The following is a 25,537-nucleotide window of genomic DNA, read 5'->3' as shown; positions in this document are numbered from 1 at the left end:
CGGCAGACTCTCGTGCTGACGAGGTGGGGAGGCCTGCCGGCGCGGGCTGGGGGAAGACCGTCTGGTCAGAAAACGAGTAAAAAAACAAAGGACTGTGGAGGGAAGGGAAGTGGCGGGTGTCGCCTGGAGCTGCTGGAGAGCAGTTCGCCCAGGCTGGGGCGGCACCGTCCTTCTTGGCCCCCCGCCCAGGCGGGTGAGGAGATCTGGTGCGCCGCGCGGCGTCTGGGCAGTGGGTTACACAGGCCCGCCCTGCGGCCCAGGGGTCCAGGGTCCATTTTTTTCAGCTCCAGCCTTGAGGCTACAGGTTTCCTGGGGGCAGCTTCGTAGGGCTTGAGAGTCACTGTCACCGCCCCTTTTCTGGTCTAATTTATGGCCCGGGATTCTAGCCCCACTTCCCTGGGAATGGGCACGACACTAGGAACTGGCCTCCTGGGCTCCTGCTTGGGGTCGCTGCAGCTAGACATTGTAAGAAACAAACCCAGGTCCGTCCTCTGACTGAATCACCTTTCAGCAGCACCTGAGAGGAAGACGCCAGCCTGATGCTCCTGCAGGAGGCATCCTTCTGCCCGATACTGCGCCTGGTGGTCAGAAGGTCTGACCACCCCGCCTCGAGAGGCCATCCTCGCTACACCCTGCTGCCACTAAGCCCACTCTCACCTGCCCTCGTCGGGGCAGCCTAGAGCACAACATCGTTATGCCCGCAAACAGGTTCATGGACTGATAATAGCTCCAGGGCAGCGGGGCACGGTGGTGCATGCCCGTAAATCCTAGCTAATTGGGATTCTTTCACAGTACACAGACAGGGGTCCACTAAATGGATGTTGAACGAATCAGTGCATGAACTTCAAAGATTAAAAATGGGGATTTTAAAATGTCAGTCTGAGGGCTAGGGTGTAGCTCAGTGGCAGAGGCCATGGGTGAGGCTCTGAGCTGAATACCTAGTACAAAAAAGAAAAAAAAAAAAAGGCTGAGCTGGTTTGGGGATAGAGTTCAGTGGTAGAGTGTGTGCACTCTACCACTGTGAGGCACTGTGTTTGATTCCCGATACCACAAAATTAAGTAAAATGTCAGGCTGAGTGGTGGCATTTTGGGAACTCATCAAGAACGTGAACTACTCTTTTTTTAGTGTTTATTTTTTTATTAGACAATTTCCTTTGTTTTTCTTTGAGGCTCAAGGAGTACATTATTAAACATAAATTCTGTTGGCTCCCATATAAAATTATTGGAGATGATGCTAAAACTTTTAACAGTAAGAGAAAAACACCCAAATATAGGCATGAACCATCTTTTTCACCTTGAAATTGGACAGCTAACTAAAAAAGGTTGCACTCCCTTTAAAATGTGTGAATAAGTTCAAAATGACAAGTAGTAAAGTTAAGTCATTTAGTTATGGTCTCACCACAGTCTGTGGAACATTGTCTGCTCCTTAGTGAGGGCAGGGCAGTAGGCCTCAGGGGCCAATGAAGGAAATCCAAGCAGGCTTAGAGGGTGTGTTTGTGTGTTACAGACAATGAGGACACCAAATCCAAGAGGTGGTTACTATAATGAATGTTCAAGGAGGGTGGGGTTCCCCCCATCTGATCCTTCAAAGCTCTGGAGTGACTCATTCTTCCTTGGACTCAGGGGTAGGGCTGATATTTGTTCCCCCTGTTGGGACCTGCTCCCCCTGACCCCTGGCATCCCCAGTGTCTCCAGCCACTAGAGCCACATTCCTCAAATAATTGATGTTGAAACAGTTGATCTGTTCATCCCCAGGACTCAGATCACAGCAGAAGGCAGAATCTCTCCAGAAGTTCCGTCGGGGACCACACAGATCATCCACGAAGGCTGATTTCTGATGAACAAAAGGAGAAAAGCAGGGGTTGTGGCTGTGGCTCAGTGGTAGAGTGCTTGCCTAGTAAGCATGAGGCACTGGGTTCAATCCTCAGCACCACTTAAAAATAAAACAAAGATATAGTGTCCAACTAAAACTAAAAAATAAATATTAAAAAAAAGGAGAAAAGCAGAGACGATGGGGGTGGGGAAATGTCAGAGGTCCAGTGTGGCTACTTGGGTGCCCAAAGTCCTCCTCTTGCCAGCTTGTACTGCTCACCCCTGGGATCCCTTCCTGGAACCCAGAGATAGTGCATGCCTGCTTTGCACAGCTGGATTCCTTGTGGCTGACAGATGTGCACATCTGTAAATGCCAGGAAGCTTTGACGCCCAGAGAAGGCATAATAGGAACTAAGGAGTGGGGAGCAGACCAGATCAGGAATGAAGACTCTAGAACCAAGGAAAAAAAGACCTCTTCCTCAAGTCCTCATTGTTTCTGTGGGCTGATTTGAGGTACTAAAGAAAAGGGGCAGCCTGCAGTTATAGCCCCTCTTCCCCCTCTCCTGCATTCCTCTGGAGACTGTGACCCCTTCCTCACACACTTACCTCCTCTTCAGCACAGCAGGCCTGTTCCGGAAATGGCAGGTTACAGCAGAGGGCAGTCATGTTCTGGATTAGCCCAGGAATCTGTTTACTATGTTGGTGTGAAAGAGGCAGGAATCAGGATCTCTGGGCGTCTCTTGGCACCCGAGCGGTACAGGGAGACTATGTTTTTTTTTTTTTTCCTTCCTCAAAGGACACACCAGAAGGAAGGGAGGAGTATTGGGGGAAGATCTGAGCAAGACTCACTGCTTGGTAAGAACTCTTCGGTTTCCACAGAGATGGCCCATGAGGTTGGGAGTGACTCGGCCGAGATCAAGGGTCAAAATGTCCCTGTCATAGTTGGGATAGGGAGCTTGATGGGCAAAGCACTCATCCCGGGCAGGGCTAGGAGGGTAGTGGCAACAGGAGTGGTGGTGGGTCTTTGTAGCCTGCTCCTTGTCACAGTAGCCATCCAGGGTATCCTCCCACTGTGGGCCAGAGAGAGAGAAGTCAGAAGCTTGGACACTTGTTCCCTTCTCTCCTCACCATCTACTCCCCTTATCACCCCGAGTTCTGAAATGAGGGACTCCAACCCAAGGGGTCAAAGGGAAGGCAAAGAGCCACTGGGCGAGGAGACAGCTATGGATGGGTGGGCTGGGAAGGTGGAAGGGAGGAAGCACAGAGGAGGATGTGTTGGCCACAGGAGACGAGCTGGAACAGTATGTGATCAGTAGGTGATCAGGTGAGGCCAGAGCTGGATGGACGGGTGGCAGACAGGTGGACATGGGGGGGATCATGGGTAGATGAGGCCAGGACGTAGTATAAAGGCTCAAGATGCACAGATTCAGATGATGGACACAATGGGTGGACGGACAGTCACAAGCAGACGAACGCGGACGTGCTCACAACAGGGAGTACATGGATGGACCGTTGGATGCAGAGGTCGGAGATGCAGACAGGCTCTCAGGGGCCTGGGATGCCCACTTACGGCCTTCCATATACAGGTAAGGTTGTTTCCCTGGCGGCAGCAGCGCTGGAACTCCATTTCCAGCTGAGTCAGGGCATGTAGCTGCCTTTGGATGGGATCAGTGGCTGGGAGGTTGCGTGGCACAGAGCGGAAGCGTCTCAGGTGGCAGATGTTCTTGAAATTGTCCAATGTGGGCATCCCAGGGGGAAAAGGCAGCTCCAGGCCCAAGGAAATACCAGGCTGGTGGGTGGGGCAGGCCTGGAGCTGGTAGTGTGGCTGAGGAGCTGCCTCCTGGAAGCAGGAGTATCGAGCCTCCCCTTGCTGTCTGCAGCACCAGTGGGGTCGGGTCTTGACTGAGAACTCGGCCTCACAGAACCGGGTCATTGCATCCTCCCACTAGAGTGAGAAGGTGGGTCAGGCCCAGTAACTCATTGTCCATTTTCCTTGCCTTCCTCCCAGGCTGCAGGAAAGGACCCGGGACAGGTGGAGAAGAAAACAGCAGTGGCTGCCCTCTACCTTTCCTACTGGAGAGGTCCAAGGTAGGGCCAGCAACGGGACCTGAGGTTCCTCCATTCCCAGGCCTAGGTGTCTACCCCTTAAAACATACACATGCTGCCTGGGGGCTTACGGACACCCCCAGCATCTTACCACAAGCCTTGCACAGTCCAGGCGGTTGGTGTGGCTGCGGCAGCGACAGCAGCGGGAGTATCCAGTCTCCAGCAAATTGAGGGTCTCACCCTGGCGACTGAGGTGGGAGTAGCCAGACTGTGGCAGGTTCCAGGGGCCGTACACCACATGTTGACGTTCAGGAAGACAGATCTGGTTCAGATTGTCTGGAGAAGGCCGCCCGGGGGGGAAGCCATCCAGCCGGTATCCCCAGCCCCCCCGGAACCGGCCCTGTTGGCAGTGCTGGGCTGGATTCCAAGAGTGAGGCTCTGGGGGATCCTGGCGCATGGGGGGAGCTGGATTTTCTAGAATGGGGAACAGAGGGGGAAGAGAGAGGATGGGAGGAACTGACAAAGGCCAAGTGAACTGGGAGGATTGAAAGAACTGGGGGTTAAGGAGAAAGGGTTAGGAGGGTAAGGGTAAATGAAGAAGTTAATCTGTGGTTCTTACCTTCGGATTGACTGACTGAAAGGAAAAGAGAATTGAAGCATGAAAAGTGTCACCCTCAGAGCTGTCCCTTCCTCCCACGTTTCTGCTCCCTGTGCTGATTCCCTGCTCCTCTCCCTGGAGTCTTGAGTGGTCATGCAAGGGTATGGACAGACAGATGCTGTCACTCACTCACTCTCTGCTGGGAATGGAAAATCTCCTCCTGGTATGGGAAAGGTGGGTTTACTGGGGTAGAAGGAGATGTATAAGCAAATATCACATTGGGATGGGCATTTGTAGAAGATAGGCACCTGGCTAGCCCCCATTCATAAAGAGGAACGCAGTACAGAAGTGAAAATAAATGCTATTTTTGTGTCATTTAATCATAACTATCAAACAGGTATTATTTCCTCAGTTTTATACATGAAGAAACTAAAGCTTGGTAATTGAGTCATGCCAGGTTACATAAATGGGAAATGGCAGCGCCTGTTTTTTGTGCTTTCAAGGCCCTTGCTCTAGGGTAAGGCTAGGTGAAGGTGGTGTGTGCAGAGAGAGTTGCTTACTTTCCTTCTGTTCAGTACGGGGGTGGGGAGGGGGCAACTCTTCTTGGAGGGGGATGGCTTCCGGAGGAAGAGGCGGATCCACTGCAAGACAGAGGGGAGGGAGGACTGCAAACCAATGTCAGCAAGATCTTAGTGGGAGGTAGGAAAGTGGGCAAGCACTCACCTTTCTTTCCATTAGAGAGGTGGGGAGGAGACAGCTCTTCTTGGACAGGTATGGCTTCTGGAGAAGGAGGAGACTGTACTACAGAAGGAGGAGTGTGTGAGCAGCTCACCCCTGCTAGCCAGTGGGGAGAGGGGTGGAGCTGCTTCCCTCCTTCCCGTGTTGAGAGCCAGAGTATCTCAGATTAGAGACTTGAGGGGGTAACTGAGAAGGGCACGGTGGGGCCTTACCTTCCCTCTGTCCCTCAAAAGGAAGGTCATGCTGGGAAGGGTCAAGGTGATACACAGGGAAGCCTCTGGCCTGTGGTGGGGAGGGAGGTGCTGCGTAGCCAGCTAGAGACAAGAGGAGAAACTCTGAGTCCCCCTGCTCCTCCTGGACTCTCAGTTCCATAGTTGCTCTTCTAAACTTATTTCTTTGCTTGCACAGTGTGGATTGAATTTAAGGGCACTCAATCCCTGAGTCATACCCCTACCTCTTTAAAAAAGAGGCAGGATCCTGATAAATTGCAGAGGCTGGCCTTGAATTTGTGATTCTCCTGACTCAGGTTCCCTAGGTGCTGGGATTACAGAAGAGGGCCACCACACCTGGTCCCCGAACTCTTACCTTCCTGAAGGTACTCTGATCTCAGCTCCTTTTGCCCTGGAGCCTTGTGACCTGGAGAGAGGAAATCGGCAGTGGTTTTAAGGGGCCCTTTCTGGCTCTGAGCAAGGAATGGGGAGACTGTGGAAGTCAAGAGTGTAGGAAGATGACAAGACGTGGCAATTACCTCTATAATATACTTGTCCCATGTCCCCTCATCACCCCCACAAACACCTGGATATTATTGACAGGGTTCTGAGAAAGCCTGGATATTCTGCCTGGCTCAGAGACTGAGTCTGAAGGTTGGGAGGGAGGTTCTGATTTCTCCTGTCAGTGTCTCTACCTCAGGGGTTGTGGCTGCCCTTCCTGTAGCTGCTCTGCTGTGGTGCCCCTCTGGCTTCAGAGGAAGAAGCCGAACCTGAGCTGGTTGAGCCCTCACCTGCCCACTTCCTCCACCAATCTCCTGTGCCAGGCCCTTTAACCCTCTTTAGGCCTTGTGAGAAGGAACTCCAGCCAGGAGTATAAGTGCCTCACTTTAGCTAGTCTCAGCTTCTCCTCAATTTAGGTCTCAAATTTAGGACCTGCAGGATGGGACAGGCATAGAGAAGGAATCTCTGGTGACTGATGTGCAGGAAAAAAAGAAATTAGGAACTGGGAGGGATGATAGTGAGCAGGGCTTTACACACTAGCTCTCTTGCCCCTCTCGGCAGTTTCCCTCCAGAGTTCCGTTTCGTTGAGGCATCAAAGCAGTGTGTTTATGCCCAGCAGTGGATGAGACTGAGTGGACAACCCCTTAACCCTTCCTCTAACCAGACAGTGAGTCAGGCAAGGCTCTCTGGGTCAGCAAACCGGTTTTGAGCAGCCTGGGGGCCCCTTTCCCCGCTTCACCTGCCTCGGAGTCCCTCCACCACATACCTCCTCCCCAGGCCGGAGTTCCCGTCCCTCTGTGAATCCACTTACCTGCTCAGTTGCCTACTTGAATCCAATTTTATTTCTTAGCAGTAACCTCTAGGAACCCCTCTCTGTCTGCTCCCGCCTCCCTGGTTAAAAGGTCCAGTTGGCCAGGCCAACCTTAGGCCTGCTCAGAAGAGGGAGGCCAAGTCATCCTGCTGGTGATGAGCTGCCTAGCCAGAGCCCTTCCCTAGTGCTGACCCCACCCCTACTCACCTCCCTCAGAAGTGGCAGAGGCGACAGCCAAATAGGCCAAGACCAAGGCTACTCTGGCCATGGTCCCCATCCTGGAACAAGGGCTGGTCACCGGCCACCTAAAAGCTGGGTTGTCTCAGGCAGACCTGGATGTGAAGGAAGGGCTGTGCTGCAGGAACCCTGCTGCTCCAGCTGCTGCTACTGCTATTGTGAACTTCAGGGCCAACTCTGGCTCCCTTTTATATGTTGCCTGTTGTTATCTCCCGCCCCCTTCAGCTTCCTGCCATGACTCAGTGCAGCTGCTCCTCCTTTAGCAGCCACTCCTTCCAAACTCATCCTGAAGCCTCCTCAGAGGACTGAGAAGAATGAAGGTGATGGGAGGAAGTATTCCTAGGACCCTAAGAGAAACCCGTTCAGATCACGGAGCAGCAGACATCTGGGCCCTTAGTTCATGCCTCACTTTTATGTTTCATGCTGCCTCCTGCGGAACAGGGACCTGACAACCTATGAAACTGGGTCTAGGGAACCAGGGCACTAAGGAGCTAACATTGGGAACAGGATAGCTGCCTAAGGTAGCTCCCTATCAGTGAGAGTTGTCCCCAACTCTGGGCAAGGGTAACAAAGTGGAACTCCCATGGATTGAACTCAGGGGCACCCGACCCCTGAGCCACATTCCCAGCTCTTTTTTGTTATTTATTTAGAGACAGGATCTCACTGAGAGTTGCTCAGCGCCTTGCTTTTTGCTGAGGCTGGCTTTGAACTCATTATCCTCCTGCCTCAGCCTCCCGAGCTGCTGGAATGACAGGCGTGCGCTCAGCAGCCCTTTTGAGATAGTGAGACCCTAAGTTGTTGAGGCTGGGGCTTTGAACTTGTGATTCTCCTGCTCAGCCTCCCGAGCTCCCATTCCCAGCCAGTGTGGAACTCCCTTTTGTCCTCCTTTCAGGAGTCAGAGATCAGACACAAATATAGCAGCTTCAAGTTTATTTTTTCCATTTAATTCTCCTCACATCCAAACACCATATCTTCCCTCCCGCTGTGGGGTCCCCAAACCAAGTCTCTTTTTGCATTGCTGGGAATAGAACCCAGGACCTCATGCTTGCTAGGCAAGTGCTCTGCCACTGAACTGCCTCCCCAGCTCCCAAGTCTTTTCAGGAGAGCAGACACATGCAATTCTGAGGATTCTGGGGGACTCCAGGCTGTTAGTAGGGCTCGGGTTTATCAGGGAGGCTGACGGCTCTTGCAGGTCTCTGTCTCATGTGTGAACAAAGCTCAGAAGATTTCCTCAGCATTGGGGACCCTGGTATTCTGTAGCTCCAGCAGCCGTTGCACAGCCCTGGTCAAGTCCCACTCCCCAAGTCGGCGATTACTGCGAGTCCGTATGTTCACTGTTCTCTTACTCTGCTCTTGCTGGCCAACCACTGCAGGAAGAGGAAGGGAGGTTTGGGAATCTCAGGATAAAGTCACGACATGGGATATTTCCTTTTGTTTTGCAGAAACTTTGCAGACTTAAATCTTTAGGAAGGGTGGAAGCAGAGTCTAGATATGGTTTAAAGAATACATTTAGCTGTGCCTTCTCTCCAGTTCACTGCTCATCCTGAGAAGATAAGGAATGCGGAGCCTGGAACATTATTATCATTTCTGGTCAGGAGCCCCAGGGTCAGAGATACTAGAGTCAGCCAGAGAGAGCCAAACAGACCAAGAACTAGACACAGAGAAATGGTATGTGGGACTGAGAAATGTGGGGCAAGCAGTGGGGTGGGAGGCGGAGGTAGAGGAAGGGGAAGACAGCAGGACTGGGACACATGTGCAAGTCCATGGACTGCGGGGTGGCTTGCTCCAGGTGCTGGTAGGTGAGGGGCGTACACCAAACTAGAGAATCAGGTGGAGGAATTTCTGTTCCTTATCTTCAAGAGCTCTGAACTGTGGTGAGTGAAGAGAGCAAGGCAGTGCTAGACTTTTCTCCTTAAGGCTTCCTCCTTAATCCTTAGGGCTGACTCCATTCATGTGCAGAATAAACAAGGCTAATTAATTAATGCCTCACTAACCTTTCCCATCCCCTTTCTCTTTGATATTTCCTTTTGTTAATTAACCCCAAAGAACCCCCCTAGGGTGGGGTTAATAAGAGGAAAACTGTTCTGAGGGACAGAAGTGGTTGTGAGGAGGCACAGGGTCAAGGAACTAACTTAAAGAAGAATGAGAGACCCAGCTCCGAGGTTCTGGGCTGCCTCTCTCTTACCAAACTGGAAATTGTAGTGGGCGAGCTGGGCCCGGCGCACTCTCCGGCTGAGAGTCACTCCAGAATCAGCATCCAGGTCGCTGACAAGGCCTGCAGCCTGCAGATTCTGTTGAATCTGGGACACGTTTGGTGACAAGAAATAAATTCAATGGAAGACTGAGGAGCTAAGACAGTCAAACATCCTTCTTCATTGGTGTGTCCCACTTCCTATCCCTCATCCCCTGCCTCAGTGCTCTCCATAACAAAAATTATCTTTTTCCTCATCTCATTGCTAAACTGAGGCCTCCTCTCCAACCCCAACCCACAGCATCTGTGTCGACTCCTACTGGAGAAAGCCCTCCATTATCCCCTGGACTTTGCCTGCTGCTCGCCCTCACCTCTGGTACCACCCATATTCTCGATTCTCTTTAGAAAGGAAAAATAAAACCAGCTTTACCCAAGATCATTTGTGTACCCCTCACTACTGAACTACAACCCCAGATGTTCATTTATTTTTTATTTTCAGGCAGGATCTTGCTAAGTTACCTAGGCTGACCTTGAACTTTCAGTCCTCCTGCCTCATCTTGCCTCAGCTTCCCAGGTCACTGGGATCATAGGTGTGTATCACCATGCCCAGCAGGTCTCAAACAGTAAGTTATTTGTTTATTCTAATTTGTTATACATGATGGCAGAATGCAATTCATTTCATATATACATACAGAGCACAAAGCAGATTTTACTTTTTGGAGAGAATTTAGAGCATAAAGGAGAGCTGCCACTCAGGTGCAGTCTGGTGGCTCTAAGGGCTGTGCCCTTCCCACTAGCTGGTGTAGCCTCTTCGTACCCAGTGCTGGCACCAGACTCCCTACTGTCCCTTTCTGCCCCTTCCTTGAGTCCAACTCCTCACCTCTCTGGCATATTCCTCTTGCTCCATTCCCACAGGGATGACCACTACCTGGAATGGGGACAGCCACAGTGGCCTGGATGGGAGGAAACAGGGTGGCAAGTATTTATTTCGGCTCTGGCCAGAAGTGTAGCTGCAGGAAGCAGATCTGGGACATGAAGTGAGACAGGAGCTGGAGTATAAACTCCCTGTCGTGAAGGCCAGCATCAGATAGCTCACCATTTTCCCCCACAGCTTTCTGCCAGCACTCCCAACAGCCTTTCCACAGAACCAAGCACTGCTCTGTGAATGAGGACTGGCCGCTCCAGGGCCCCCGCCTGCCTTGGAAGGAAAAAGAGTGAAAGTATCACAAACTATGCACATAAGATCACCTTCTAGGTGCACAGTCCTGGCAGGGGAAGATGTGGAGGTCTGATTCAGTTTCCAGGGTGAAAATAGGAGTGGGAGTTGCTCACCATCGGCTGTCAAGGGAAAGGGGGATGGGAAAAGCTTCTGTACCCCTTGTACTGGAGGTTGAATCTCAGGGGCAGCTGGAAGTCAAGCTGAATTGTTCCACACTGATGGGGCCGACCCAGGGCATCATGGAGGTGCACATCGATCTGTAGGAGATGGACAGGAGGACATGAGGGAACAGAAGCAGTATCTTCCATTACCTGCACCATGTGCTCTCCCACCTACACGTCAGGGCTATTTGGAGAATCACGTCATCCACTGTGATCCCCCTCTCTATGGTACTCCATTTCACTATGGCAGTGGCTCTCTCCCATTAATGATGCTCTTATCCACGCCCTAGCTCCTCTGGGTTCCTCCTCACAGAGACCTGCAGCCCCATGCACACTACAGCTAACTACTGGTCCTCAGTGCCCCTCTCCCAACCCCAGTGGCTATGCTTCTGAACAGTGCCCACACACCCACTCTGTGTGTGTGTGTGTGTGTGTGTATGTGGTGTGGTACTGGGGACTATATTCAGGGTGGCATGCTAGCCAAGTACTTTACTACCAACCTACATTCCTAACCTTTTAGTTTATTTTGAGAGAGGGTCTCACTCAATTGCCCAGGATGGCCTCAAATGTGTGGTGCCCTTGCCTGAGCCTAGTGAGTAGCCACTTCAGACTGCAGGCATGGGCAACCCTGCAGGGCCTCCAACACCTACTCTGACAATTACTACTACTACTGGCTCTTCAACTCTTCAGTTCCTTTATTCCTCTTTATTCTCCCCATCCAGAGTCCTTCTGTTTCTTTCCCCATGCAGCTGTGACAGTTTTTTAGTTCCTTGTACGATTCATTGTTCTTTTTACTTCCATGTGGCAAAATGCCATCATGGCAGCATCTTAACCTCCCATTGCCTTGACTCTGCAATAGAAAGGCTCTGTGCTGCCAACTTGTCACAGAACACACAGATGCAAAAGCAGAGATTAATGCCACCATGGAAGTCACGGTTTCAGGACTCAACTGGTCCCTTGCTGCTGCCAGCAATTCTTTGGCTATCCTGTTGTGCTCAGAGATTTTCAAGCTTTTTTCCCTCTGTCTCTCTTTTTTGGGGGACTGGGGATTGAACTCAGGGGCACTGGACCACTGAGCCACACACCCAGCCCTATTTTGTGTTTAAATTTATTTAGAGACAGGGTATCACTGAGTTGCTTAGTGTCTTGCTATTGCCAAGGCTGGCTTTGAACTCACGATCCTCCTGCCTCATCCTCTGTAGCTGTTGGGATTACAGGAGTGCACTATTAGGCCCAGCTTCTCTGTCTCTTTTAAACTATTATCTCTAGCCTTGAGCACACTGTTTAACCTTTCTAAACTTTTTAAAGTAACAGATATTTTATTGCCTTGTTTTATTAATGAAATCAATCAATAGAACATTTTCATTATTCTTTAGTGTTTTCATTTACTATTTTTTGAGCTGCTAAATAAATATCCTGTGCTAGACAAAACATTTGGGACATAAAAATGAGCCAGGTGCAGTGGAACATGCCTATAATCCCAGTCACTTAGGAGGTGGAGACAGAAGGATTGCAAATTTGAGGACAGTTTCATCAATTTAGCAAGATCCTATCTCAAAAATAAAATAAAATAAAAAAGGGCAGGAATGTAGCTCAGAGGTAAAGTGCTTGCCTAGCATGCTTGAGGCCTGGGGTTCAACATACATACTATTATTTTATTTTTAAAATAATACTAAGAGTTTAAAGAATTTATAATAGTTGTACTAAGGAGTAATATTTAAAAAAATAACAGTATGTTACTGAACAATACCAGCACATCCCACAGTAGCTAATGAACACTAAAAAGATTTTATTTAGCTGCATAGTTCATATTAGGTTTTTTCTTTTTTTTATACTGGGGATTGAACCCAGGAGTGCTTTACCACTGAGCTATATCTCCAGCCCTATGTCTCATTAAGTTGCTTAGAGTCTTACAAAGTTGCTGAGGTTCATTTTGAACTTTGGATCTTCCTGCTTCAGCCTCCTGAGTTGCTGGAATTACAGGTGTGTGCCACTGTGCCCAGCTTATGAAGAGAAAGGGGATACAAAAACTATAGTATATCTTCAACCCCCTAACAACTCTCCTCTCTTCCACTCCCATCTCAGCAAATGATTCTGCGTCTATCTCATGAAGAATTCAGTTGATACTGTGGGATAAGAATATAACTCAACTTCTTTCACCACACATACACCTCCTTGCATCTATCCCCAGCCTTTCCTCTTGCCCTGGGCACACTGGCAAGGTGGTCTCTTCTGCACAGGGCTCCCCAGGAATTTTGTACTTTCCTCTTCTGCAATCTTTTTCCTTATAATTCACTTTGACACCCCACAAACAAGTCCCCTTCTCATCACAGCACTTAAACATTCTCAAATCTCTCCCTTCATAAAAATTTTTGACTATTCAGATCCCTTTCTGCCTTTAAAAGAGCCAAAATTCTTGAAAGAATTATGTTCACTCATTCACTTCTGTCTGACTCCATCCCCACTGGAAAACAGTCCTTCAAAATCTAATAGCCACCAGGTATGGCAGCACACACCTATAATCCCCACTACTTGTGAGACTGAGCAGGAAGACTGAAAGTGTGAGGCTAGCCTTAGAGGGTTAGTGAGCTAGGTGCAGTGGTGCACGCCTGTAACCCAGCGGCTCAGGAGACTGGGGCAGGAAGATCTCGAGTTCAAAGTCAGCCTCAGCAATGTCAAGGCCCTAAGCAACTCAGTGAGACCCTGTTTCTAAATAAAATACAAAATAGGGCTGGAGATGTGGCTCAGTGGTTGAGTGCGCTTGAATTCAATCCCTGGTAACCCCCAACCCCGCCCCCCCAGCCCCTGAAAAATAAAGAAACTTAGTGAGACCCTGTCTGAAAATAAATATCAAAAGGGCTAAGGATGTACCTTAAATAGTAGAGTGTTCGCCTTATATGAACAGCCCTGGGTTCAGTCCCCAGTACTGCAAAACAAAACCAAAAGGAGCACCTAATAGCCTTTTGCATTTTTGTCTGTTTTTTTTTTTTGCTTGTTCCTTTGCAGTGCTGGGAACTGAACCCAGGGTTGTGGACATGCCAGGGGAGCGCTGTCTCTCTGAGCTACATCTCCAGTCCTCTGTGCATGTGTGCGGTGGTTTCGTTTTGTTTTTGAGGTAGGGTTGTGTCCCCAGGTTGGCTTCATATTCCCAGGCTGAAGTGACCCTCTTGCCTCAGCTTCCTGAGTAGCTAGGACTATAGGCCACATTCCAGGCCCCTGCACTGAACTCCTAACAGCCTTTTTACTGAATTTAGGCAACATTTATATTATTTTTTCCACTGATTTTCTTTCTTTACATTTATTTTTTTCTTCTTCCTCTCTTCTCTCCCCTCCCCACTTCCTTCCTTCATACCAGTGACTGAACCCAGGGGCACTTTACATCCCCAGTCCTTTCTATCTTGATACAGGGCCTAGTAAGTTGTTTAGGGCCTCATTAAGTTGCGGAGGCTGGCTTTGAACTTGTGATCCTCCTGCTTCAGTCTCCCAAGCTGCTGGGTTACAGGGTGTGCCACCATGCCTGGCTTTTTTTCCAATTTGCCATGAGTTCTCATCCCTAGCTCTGGTCTCTACGTACACTGTTCCTCCAGAGACATTTCTTTTGTGGGGACGGGGGTTTGGTCAGGGGTGATGGGAAGATTGAACCCAGGGATGCTTTATACAGCTTAGTGAAGCTGTATCCCTGTCCTTTTTATTTTTAGTTAGGGTCTGTTGGCAAGACTAGCCTCAAACATGTGATCTTCCTGCCTCATCCTCCCAAGTTGTTGGGATTTCAGGTACGTACCATGGTGCCTGGGCCAGAAACAGATTTTTACTTGGTCTATAAATACATTTAGACTGGAGAGTGACCCCTTCAGGAAGCCTTTCCTGTCCCCTGAGCCATAATAACCCCCTGTTGTGCCCCCTTAATAGCTACACAGCACTGATCCATGGTGTTGACGTCTCCTATTTATCTTTCACAACTCTGCCAAGTTCCATGGAAGCAAGAAATGTACTGCTCTCTCTCTCTTTTTTTTTTTGGTATCAGGGATTGAACCCAGGGGTGCTTAACAACTGAGCCACATTCCCAGCCCCTTTTCTTGCATTTTATTTAGAGATAGGATCTTGCTGAGATGTTTAGGGCTTTGCTAAACTGCTGAGGCTGGCTTTGAACTAGCAATCCTCCTGCCTCACCTACTTGAGCCCCTGGGATTATAGGCGTGCACCACTAGGCCCGGCTTGTACTGCTCTTCTTTACATCCTATGTTAAGTTTAAAAATATTTCTTTGTATCACTAAATATTTTTAAAAAACAAACCAAAATTTGAATAAGTAAAATTCTAAGCAGAATCCCTAGTTTACCTTAGGTCCATAGAAGGCACCATCTCCAGGGTTGAGGTCCCAGGGTTCTCCAAAATCCTCCAAGGCCTGTTGAAGGACCTTTAGAGGGCATGCAACAAGAAAAGAGTACATCATCTGAGACTTCACTTCATCTGAGCACGACACACCTCCAGTCCAACTAATGATGTCCTCAGCATATTCCTCTGAGGACCCTGGTTGTCGTATTCCCTCCCCTTCCACTGGAGAGTGATCCATCTGCCTCCACTTCCCTATCTGCTGCTCACCTGCTCAGCCTGATCCCAAAGGCAAGGTTCTCCAAGGAAGCCGGATGGCCGGGTGGACAGTGCCAGACGGAAGGAGAAGCCAAGAACAGCATAGACAGAGCGTAGGAAATCAAGACAGCTTCGGATCTCTGTTTCCAGCTAGAGGTAGGAAATAAGAATGGGTGAGCTGTGGGGCTGGGGCTCAGTGGTACAGCGCCTGCCTGGCATGTGTGGGACACTGGGTTTGATCCTCAGCACCACATAAAAATAAATAAAATAAAGGTATTGTGTCCATCTACAACTAAAAATTTATTTAAAAAAAAAAAAAAAAAAGAGAGACTGAATGGGTGAGCTGTGTGCCAGCTGGTGATCTGGGGTGATGATACTTTGGGGAAAACAGGGGCAAAAACATAGACAGCAGAAGAAAGCTGGGGGCGACAGGTAGGGAACTTGTAGTATATCTAGAGGGCAACTGAAAGAACGGGATGTTGGAGGTCGGAGAATGAAAGGTGACTCAAAAGACCCTTTGGTGGAGCTGGGGAAGGGCTACCTGATCTGGTGCACAGAAGATGTGAGCATCATCCTGTTGGAAGCGCCACAGCCGGGTCAGTCCCCCCAGACTGCCAGAGGCCTCGGCTCGGTGCAGGGCTCCAAAGTCAGCCAGTCGCATGGGCAGCTCTCGCCAGGATCTGGGCCGATGGGCGAATATCAAGCTGAGATTGGGGTGGGGAGGGGTCAGGGCTACAGGGAGAACTAGCCCTTGAAGACTGCTCCTCCTGGCCTTAATCTGCTTATTTTCTCTGCATCATCGACTACCACCTTCTCCACCTTGGCATGTGCTTTCACTAAGTCCTGTCTGAGCCATCCTGATTCAAAAGTGAATTTCTGTCACTTAGTAACAGGCATCATTTACTGTGCTTCTGTTTGTGACAGGTACAGCCTTGATGTTACTTTTAAGGAGACCAAGACCCAAGAGGCAGAACAATTTTTTCAATTTCACATCAAGAGTCAAATTAGGTGTCTTAGTACTCATTCCAAGGTGCTTTCTATGACTTTATATTTAGCAGTTAAAACCCCAGCCCAGGGGCGGGGGTGAGAGGGGAATGACCCAGGCCTCCTGGCTCCCAGCTTACCAGTGTGCAGGGCAGTTCATGGGCTTGAGGGCGAATGTATTTGTGGGATGCCTGGCAGAGCAGTCCCTCTGGGAGCTGGTGGACCTGTCAGAGCCTGGGGGCTTCAGGGCAAACATGTCTTCCCTATAATGCTCCCAATGCCCTGACTGTTCCCAGAGTTTCGTAGAAAACAGTGTGGGGGTTTTCACCTCTGAGAAACCACGGCGGGCGTACTCAGCCTGGACAGGAGGGTACAGACATGGGAGGTCAGTGTAACTGTGAAAGGAGAGGCAGGGAAGGACTTGGTTGATACTCCTGGGCTCTCAGATCATTCTAGCTGGTAGTCATAAGCTATTAAATACCACGTCCCATGTACGGTGTGCATGCTCCCCTACTGCACACCTACAACTACAGCACCTTGCTAAAGGTTTCTAGCACTTTATAGCATTTATGTTTATGTTTCTGATCCCACTTTTTTTTTTTTTTTTTTTGGTACTGGGGATTGAACACAAAGGTACTTTCACTGAATTATATTCCCAACATTTTGCCTGAAACTTGTAAACCTCCTGCCTCAACCTCCTGAGTCACTGGGATTATGGATGTGCACCATGCTCCCTGCCTGATCCCTCTTTTAAAACTCAAAATATCTTGGCTTCTTTCCCAACCCTCCCTGGTCTTCCCTGAACTTTGGTTCCCCTTACTCTGATAAAAGCCACCAGCGCATTATACACCCTTGTCCCTCGCGGCAGGAAGAAACAGCTCCCAGGGCTCAGTTCATGGAAGAAGAAGAGCTCCTGTTCCTGGGGACAGAATGGTAATTGTTACAAAGGAGAAGGGAGGGCTTTAGAACTACAGGAAACAACCGGCAGAATAGTTCACTTTGTTTGACTGACTCTGTAGGAGACCAACCTTACGCTGACTGAGTCACACTCCCAGGCTGGGTGCTGAGGCGCTCAGTCACAGAAATGTGGCAGAGCTTTCCCCACCCTTCTTGGGTGCGAGGGTCAGTGTCTCGTGCATGGGTGTGTCTTGCTACAGCCCCATGGGTGAAGCTACGCTCATCTGTTCCTTTGTAATCTAACCCCTTGCCCTGTTTAGGATAGAATCTTCCATGGAAGTGCCTTGTGTGTGTCCCCTTCTCTTACTGTGCCCTTGGGTGTGGCCTACCCAGGTGTCAGTCAACCTGCTGACAGTGGACATCATGAAGATACTCAGCCCCCTGAAACCTGACCCCTTGCCTCATCTGAATAGCTTCTCCTCAATAAAAGGGGTCAGTGTGTGCTCTCACTCTCTCTTCCTGCGGACCCTTAAGGTCAGAGGAGCCGTCACAGCAACCCCAAAGAGAAAGGTATTTGTGTCTCTTGTGGGGTTATTTTGTGCAGCCCAGTCAGCCCAGTTCAACTGGAGTGACCCCTGAGCCTTTTAGTAGCGAGAACAGAAACCCAGCAGACTCTATCCTGTTTCTGCAATCTGGATCCTGTATGGGTGTGGTGGTGCAGGCCTGTAATCCCAGTGACCTGGGAGGCTGAGGCAGAAGGATCTCAAGTTGGAAGCCAGCCTTGGCAACTTAGTGTGGCCCTCAGCAATTTAGAGAGATTTTGTCTCAAAATAAAAGACTGGAGATATACCTCAGGGGTAATACCACTCCTGGGTTCAATACCCAATACCAAAAAAAAAAAAAAAAAAAAGGTTGGTACCTTTCCAATACGTCTGTGGTCCCGCAATTCCGCTTCCTTCTTTTGCGCTTCCCAGGCCTTCAGCAACTCTGCTGTGGGGAAGGAAATCCCTGATACTCTCTGCAGTGCTTCTGGAGCCCCTGAAGTCCTCCACAAGGATGATGAGTTCTGTAGGAGGACAGAGGAAATCAAAGGCAAGATGAGGCCAGGCAAGATGACACAAGCCTTTTTTCCCACTCAGTACTGGGGATGGAACCCAGGGGCACTTTGCCTCTGGAGTTGCTAGGATTATGTTATGCACACCTACAATCCTAGAGACTCTGGAGACCTAAGGCAGAAGTATTACAAGTTCAAGGATACCTTAGCAAGACCCTGACTCAAAATAAAAACTGAGAAAGAGTTGGAAACAGTTCAGTGATAGAGCACTTGGCTAGCACAGTGAGGCCCTGTGCTCAATTCCAAGCACCACACAAAGGGATGTGTACGATGAGGATAGAGTGCACCAACCTCTTTTAAGCCTCATGATACTCTCAATGTCAACGTCACAGCTATGTCCTTTGACAATGATCCCACCTCATCTCCCTCATCACCTTTTCTACCATCAACAGCAGGGTGGCCCCTCCATCCTCTCGACTCCCTGGCCACATTCACAGCCTTGGCTGACTTGATTCCTGCACACGACCTTGTCAAATCTGACCTTATCAGGCACTACTTTTTCCTCCCCATTCTCAGCCCAACCAGTACCCATGTGCTTAATTCCTTCCTCTTCCAGCCAGTAACTGCATAGGGGACTAACTAAATTCCAGTCAAATGTCCATCTGTCTATCCCCTGTTAGAAAAGTAGTCAACCTTTCATACTCCAATCTATTACTGTCAAGTGAAATTCTTTCTTTCTTTTTTTAGTACTAGGAGCTCAGTCCAGGAGCATTTAATCACTGAACCACATCCCCAAACTTTTCATTTATTTATTTATCTTTAATAAACTTATTATTATTTTTAAAAAAATATTTATTTTTTAGTTTTAGGTGGACATAATATCTTTATTTTACATTTATGGGATGCTGAGGATCAAACCCAGTGCCTTGTGCATGCTAGGCAAGCACTCTACCACTAAGCCACAACCCCAGCTCCAATAACTTTATTTTTATTTGTTCATTTTTATGTGGTGCTGAGGATCAAACCCAGGGCCTCACACATGTGAGGCAAGCACTCTACCACTGAGCTACAGCCCCAGCCTGCCCCATACTTTTTATTTTTGAGACACGGTCTCACTAAGTTGCTTAGGGCCTTGCTAAGTTGCTGAGGTTGGCTTTGAACTCACAATCTTCCTGCCTCAGCCTCCTAAGCAGCTGGGATTATAGGTGTGTGCCACCACACCTGGCTTGTTCTTTTCTTTAAAGATACTATCAGAGCCTATTTTTCTCCCCTAATACTGGGACAGAACTGAAGGCTTCATGCATGCTAGGCAAGCACTCCACCACTGATCTACATCTTCAGCCCTGAAACATCCTTCTTTTTTGGCGGGGTACTGGGGATTGAACTCAGGGGCACTCAAAAACTGAGCCACATCCCCAGCCCTATTGTGTATTTTACTTAGAGACAAGGTCTCACTAAATTGCTTAGCACATCACTGTTACTGAGGCTGGCTTTGAACTCATGATCCTCAGCTTGAAACATCCTACATTTTATAGCACATTTCCTCAAATACTTTCTCCTGTGTCTGTTGACTTTCATTGTTTCTATGATATTAATTTACCCATAGTACCGGAATAGCCTCATTTTGTAGACAGGGAAAATGGGTAAGGAGGCTTACCCAAAGCCACACATCTCATTAGAGGCAGAGTGAAGAGTAATGCAAAGGGCTAAGTTTTCAATGCAGGGCTTTTGTTCTATATTTCTGCCTGTCCCTTTGCTCCCTGCTCTAGCAACTTGCCTCGTCCAGGAACAACATTTTCACAGAAGGCATGCGCTTGTCTGAGGTTATTTTCCCTGTGCCTGTCAAATGGTATTCATCCACCCTCCTGGCCCATGCACCCTCTCTCTTCAGGCTTCTTCCCCGTCTAGCCTGCTCACTCTTCTGCTCCATCTTCCTTTTAACATTGATGTCAGACTAAGGATTTTATTTTTTTTATTATTATTTTTTAAAATTATTTATTTTTTAGTTATAGGTGGACACAATGTCTTTATTTTACTTTATGTGGTGCTGAGGATCGAACCCAGTGCCTTAGGCATGCTAGACGAGTGCTCTACCTCTGAGCCCCAGCCCCAGATCAGGATTTTATTTTTTTCAGTATTGGGGATCGAAACCAGAAGCATTATACCACCCAGCTCAGTGAGGATTTTTCTATTTTAAGATAGGGTCTTGTTAAATTGCCAAGGTTAGTCTTGAAATTGAACTGCCTCAGCCTCGTAGCTGCTGGAATTACAGGCATGCACCACCGTACCTGGCTCAAACTATGGAATTTAAATTGACTTCTGGCTAGGTGTAGTGGCACATGCCTATAATCCCAGCTAACTCAGAAAGCTGAGGCAGGAGGATTGTTAAGTTCAATGCCAGCTGGGCAACTTACTGAGACCCTATCTCAAAATAAAAAGGGCTAGGGATGCTCTTCAGGGGTAGAGTACCCTTGGATCAATCCCCAGTCCTGGGGATTAAAGAAGGGGGCATTGAATTGGTTTCTGGGCTCTGGCAGGATATGCAGAATCTGTCATCAAACCAGGAGATTTTTGAGTGCAGGGACTAAGTATCTTTCTCCTTCTGGGTTCCCTCCTTAGCCACAAGAACAGAGAAGAGGCTAGGAAAGAAGATCATCTTTCCACTCTCTTGCTCACTCCTGTGAAAACAGGAATCTCAACCTAACTATTCCTTCACAACTGACCGTTAGCAGCTTCAGTTTTCCAATCTGTCCAGTGTGCCGAAGGTGGGGCCCCTGGCAAAGATCAACCAACATGCCACACCTGGGAGAAAGAAGCCAGTTAGTGCTTTCTAGATTCTAAAGTGCCTAATTTTCTCCTTTCCATGGTCATTAGTTGACTGAAAAAAATGAAGAGGAAGGAACTATTCCACAGACAGAGCAATGGCAGATAAAAGTCAATTCTTCTTCCCATTTCTCTTCCAGGAGTAATATATCATCTTTTTATCTTCCTTCCCTTATCCTATTTTTTACCTTCTTCACTGCTTCCCCACCTTGCTCTGTTTTCTCTTCTTTTTTTAAAAAAAACATGCTAGGGATCAAACTGAGAGCCTTGGACATGCCAGCTAGGCAAGCACTCTACCCACCTCCGTCCCAGCCCTCTCCCTGTTTTCTTTAATCTTGACAGCACTCACCCATACACTGTTGCTGTTGGGCCAGTCACTTTCTCCTCAATCAGATGAAGCTTAAAGGGGTTATCCTAGAAGGAGGCAGAAGGGAACAGTAATGCAGAGTCTTTATTCCCACAAAGACGTCCTGGGAAAGAGCTACCCATTCTCTCAAGCCTCAGGCTTCCTCCTAAAAATATGCTTTATTACCCCACCTTGAAGAGCTGACGAAGCTGATCCTGGGAAGCCTCCAGTCTCCGGAAGGGTTGTGCAGCAGCTGCAATCTCCTGGCAAATCCGCTCCAAAATAGGCAGATCTGTGCCTCGCACTGTCCTGTAAAGAGGAGAGTTGGTTGGCTTGCTTCCTCTAAGATGCATCACCTGGATGACACACCAGTTGGTCAGGGGGTAAAATTTTGCTCTTCAAAGAAAAAAGAATTTAAGATGGGTGTGGTGGCACATGCCTGTAATCCCAGTGGCTTGAAAGGCTGAAGCAGAAGGATTGTGAGTTCAAAGCCAGCCTCAGCAATTTAGCAAGACCCTAACCAACTCAGTGAGACCCTGTCTCTAAATAAAATACAGAAAAGGTTGGGGATGTGGTTCAGTGGTTAAGTGCCCCTGAGTTCAATCCCTGGTACCAAAAAACAACAATAACAAAAAAATCCCAAAAACCAAAAAACCTAGAATTATGGGCAAAGACAGACAAACAAGAAGAAAATAAATAGGAAATAAGGTACAGCTCCTCTACCCACTGTGATGCTGGTGATCAAACCCAGGGCCTTGTGCATATTAGGCAAGCACTCTACCACTGGGCTGTATACCCCAGCCCAAGGTTAATTTTGGAAGAAAATTTCTTTTTCTTTCTTTCTTTTTTGAAATAAATATGGTGCATTTTTTTAAAAATATCTTTATTTTATTTTTATGTAGTGTTGAGGATTGAACCCAGTGACTTGCGCATGCCAGGTCGGCACACTACCACTTGAGCCACAATGGAAGAAAATCTGTATGCTTAAATTTAAGTTGAGCTAGACATAGGGAGCTAGGCATTACCTATTATCCCAGCAGCTCGTAAGGCTGAGGCAGGAGGATCAGAAGTTCAAAGCCAGCTTCAGCAATTTAGCGAGGCCCTAAGCAAATCACCCTGTCCCAAAATAAAAAATAAAAAGGGATGGGGATATGACTCAGTAGTTAAGCATCCCTGGGTTCAATCCCTAGTATGTATGTACATATAAGTAAATAAATGAGGTTGGGGAGGTAGCTTTGTGATAAAGCACCCCTTTTCAATCCTTAGTACTAAAAAATAAATAAATAAAATTTAAGTGTAGGGACTCTGGAAGGGCAAAATGAGGACAATAGTAAATAAGGAGATGAAGCAAAATTTGAAGAATTCATGAAGACTACAGGAGGTAAGTTTTAAGCAGAGTTAAATGAAGAGGGATGTGACCTAATGGTGATGTTGGTGCCAGTATCACAGTTGAGGACTTGAGAGGCCCTCACCCAGATTTCTCTTCCAAACTGAACACTCCTGAGGTTTCAGAAACCATTCCAGAATCATTCTCCTTCCTTGTGGAACTTACCGCTCTTTTCCCAGGAAGAAATCATGGTAAAAGCCACATTGTGTACTTGGACCTCGGCATAGAATAGCACCTAGAAATCGTTCAGCTGCTGCCCCAAGGACATGGGTGCTAGAGTGCCAGAATATCTAGGTTCACAAGAAAAGAATTCATGAGTTCATAAATTTCTCTTAACCCCTGGATCTTTGATCCTTTCCTCAGAGAAGCTGATAGGAAAATCAATATGGTTCATTTAAGAATAAATATCACAAAATGCAGAACTGACTTTGGAGGTGATCACTAAATACTAACAAGTTAGAAAATAAAGAAGAAAAAGAAAAGCAGAAAGCCAATATCCTTTATTTTTTTCAGTACACAGAAGCCACAACTCCACTCCTAAATCCTTGGTGCTTCCCAGTCCTACAGTATAGAAGCAGGAAGCCAGTCTTGTTTTTTGGTGCTGGGGACTGAATCCAGGGCCTTGTGCATGTAGCTCGGCAAGCATTCTACCACTGAACTACACTCCAGCCTTGTTTAGTCTTTTGATTCTACTTTTTTCAAGCTCAGGAATCTAGTGCAATGCAGCTACATTTCTAGGATTTGGTCACTGTCCATACAAAGATGACATAAGAACCGCATTTTTCTGGATCATTGACAAGGTCTATGTTTTCTGAGCTGACATGAAGAGAACAAAGTGGGAGAGGACCAGGCTGTTTACTCAGTTGTGAAAGCCATATTAGAACTGTATACCATGGATGACTTACAATGTATGTGTTCAAGAGTTAAGGAGGTTGAACAGGCCTATTGTAATTCTGCTTTTCAACTTATTATTTCTTCCTTTTGCTAGCACAAGTGATGTTTGCTTAATAGACTAAGACCAAGTAAAAACTTTCTTCAAAACCAGGTGTAGTGGCACATGCCTGAAATCCAAGCCACATGGAAGGATGAGGTAGGAAGATCACAAGTTCAAAGCCAAATTCAACAACTTAGTGAGGTCCTGAGCAACTTAGTGTGAGACCCTGTCTCAACATAAAAAATAACATGGGCTGGAGATGTGGTTCAGTGGTTAGACACTCCTGGGTTCAATCCCTGGTACCAAAAAAAAAAAAAAAAAAAAAAAAAATCAGGTTGTTAATAGAGTCTGACAAGTCTCCATCCCAATTGCAAATGGAGAAAATGAGGCAAAACAAGTGTAGAGTCTCCTACTTAATTGCCTCTTATTTTGCTAAGCACTGTACTCAACCATATGGAAGAAACTTACCGCTTTCCCTTCTGGGGAATCAAATGTCAGAAATCTGAGATCAGAATCTGTCTCCAAGGGTCGCTCCAGATCATAAGGTTCTCCATTCACTTGCGCAGCCACTGCTGTATCTGCTAGTGTTAAACTTCAGCAGTGGAGAATGAGGATGAAGAAAAGCCCAGGTTACAATCTACAGGGGAAGGAGGAGCTAATCTCTTGACAGTTCTCAATCTACAAAGGGGAAATGAGTTTGTAGAGCAATGAAACCTATCTTGCCTCATGAATGCTAAGTGCTCTACTACTGAGCTACATCCCCAGCAGATAACAGAGTAAGGGCAGAAACTCTCAAACTAATGCAGATAAAATTTCTTAGGAGCTGCCTATGGTGACCCATGTCTGTAATTCCAGCCACTTAGAAGGGTGAGGCAGGAGAATCACAAGTCCCAGTCCAACCTCAGCAATCTAGCCAGGTCCTAAGCAATTAGCGAGACCCTGTCTCAAATTAAAAAATTAAAAGGGCTGGGGATGTGGCTCAGTGGTAAGCGCCCCTGGGTTCAATCTCGCAGTACAAAAGACAGTAATAAAAACAAAAACTCAGGAAAGGCTGTCTCAACGGGGATGACACAGAAGTACGTAGACCCAGTTTTCCTTCCCTGATCAGGTGCACAGTAAGAAAAGGGCAGAGGTGCTTGGTTTCAGAACAGGACGGGCCCGATACCTGATCCGTCGGGCTAGCTGGTAAGGGGTCGTGCTCCACGCCACTGCCTCCACCTTCTGGCCTCCAGGAAGGGTCACTATGATGGGCCGGGGTTCCCTGTGTGCCTTGCTGGCTAACCGCTTTACCTGAGCAGCCCATAGCTCCTCAAAGAGACCGAGCCGTTCTACCAACCAGGGCGCAGGGGCCGGCACGGAGGCCTGAGGGAAGAGGTTAGGCGTAAGCAGGTCCCATCGCTGGGCACTGGGGTGGCCCTGACCCTAACCCTTGGTGTAGAAGAGGACTGGGTGACAGAGGGCCTCAGACTGAGGTGCTACGGGCCTCTACCCTCCCCGGGCCTCTGAAGAGTAAGAGATGGCTAGTTTTAGGGCAGGGTGGCCCGGTCCCGAAATACGTGGCCCGACGGCTGGGGAATTCGGGGTACCTCACGCACCGTGTGTAGCTTGCGGGCCGGTAACTCGGGGAGCCGTCGCCGTCGCCACCCCGGGAACCAGCCCATGTTCCCTCCAGCCAGCGCCTGCGTCCTCGGGTTAACGCCGGCTCTTTCACCAGATTCCTTATTGGCTCTACCCCAACAATGTCAATACCTATAGGTTATCAGAGCTGTCACTCTTCCCGGGCACCACCGCCCGGAGCTCCCAAGAGGCACACCCCCAGGCAGCACCAGCCGCTGTGAGAGTGGTTCCGGTGACCCGGAAGAAGGAAACTGTTACACACACCTGAAACTGAGAAACCCGCGGCGTTTCAGCCCAAGCCCCAAGCAGCAATAATGGTCCAGCGCCTTCGAGAACGGGCAGAGTTCTCCAGAGCAAGAGTGGGACCGAAACGACCGGAAATGG

General features: G+C 48.3%; 2 protein-coding genes across 6 annotated transcripts; both read right to left on the bottom strand.

Annotated features, from left to right (window-relative positions):
• Positions 1 to 1,154: 1,154 nt before the first annotated feature.
• On the bottom strand, positions 1,155 to 7,096 carry Ecm1 (extracellular matrix protein 1). 3 transcript variants are annotated; one of them, XM_076860475.1, is made up of 11 exons: positions 6,923 to 7,096; positions 5,780 to 5,830; positions 5,407 to 5,508; positions 5,180 to 5,257; positions 5,017 to 5,097; positions 4,478 to 4,492; positions 4,010 to 4,332; positions 3,383 to 3,757; positions 2,662 to 2,882; positions 2,419 to 2,506; positions 1,155 to 1,834 (listed from the first exon to the last, which is right to left on the bottom strand). In XM_076860475.1, exons 1-11 carry the CDS (start codon positions 6,990 to 6,992, stop codon positions 1,604 to 1,606), a joined length of 1,635 nt encoding a protein of 544 aa, XP_076716590.1. In that variant the 5' UTR covers positions 6,993 to 7,096; the 3' UTR covers positions 1,155 to 1,603. The 3 variants fall into 3 exon arrangements, with proteins under 3 accessions (XP_076716590.1, XP_076716592.1, XP_076716591.1); XM_076860477.1 differs by having other exon boundaries at positions 5,180 to 5,236; XM_076860476.1 differs by lacking the exon at positions 4,478 to 4,492.
• Positions 7,097 to 7,865: 769 nt separating this feature from the next.
• Positions 7,866 to 25,359, bottom strand: Tars2 (threonyl-tRNA synthetase 2, mitochondrial). Of its 3 annotated transcripts, XM_076861764.1 has the most exons (18): positions 25,132 to 25,359; positions 24,702 to 24,898; positions 24,005 to 24,128; positions 22,768 to 22,892; positions 21,407 to 21,524; positions 21,219 to 21,283; positions 20,770 to 20,848; positions 17,912 to 18,058; positions 16,916 to 17,014; positions 16,236 to 16,453; positions 15,653 to 15,815; positions 15,124 to 15,261; positions 14,861 to 14,938; positions 10,519 to 10,619; positions 10,240 to 10,341; positions 10,024 to 10,096; positions 9,138 to 9,252; positions 7,866 to 8,319 (listed from the first exon to the last, which is right to left on the bottom strand). In XM_076861764.1, exons 1-18 carry the CDS (start codon positions 25,195 to 25,197, stop codon positions 8,171 to 8,173), a joined length of 2,157 nt encoding a protein of 718 aa, XP_076717879.1. In that variant the 5' UTR covers positions 25,198 to 25,359; the 3' UTR covers positions 7,866 to 8,170. The 3 variants fall into 3 exon arrangements, with proteins under 3 accessions (XP_076717879.1, XP_076717880.1, XP_076717881.1); XM_076861765.1 differs by lacking the exon at positions 24,005 to 24,128 and having other exon boundaries at positions 25,132 to 25,220; XM_076861766.1 differs by lacking the exons at positions 22,768 to 22,892; positions 24,005 to 24,128 and having other exon boundaries at positions 25,132 to 25,354.
• Positions 25,360 to 25,537: the final 178 nt, after the last annotated feature.

This window comes from Callospermophilus lateralis, chromosome 7 (assembly GCF_048772815.1).
Source record: "Callospermophilus lateralis isolate mCalLat2 chromosome 7, mCalLat2.hap1, whole genome shotgun sequence".
NCBI lineage: Eukaryota > Metazoa > Chordata > Mammalia > Rodentia > Sciuridae > Callospermophilus > Callospermophilus lateralis.
The sequence above is the reverse complement of the archived record's forward strand: the minus strand, read 5'-3'. Positions and strand labels throughout refer to the sequence as shown.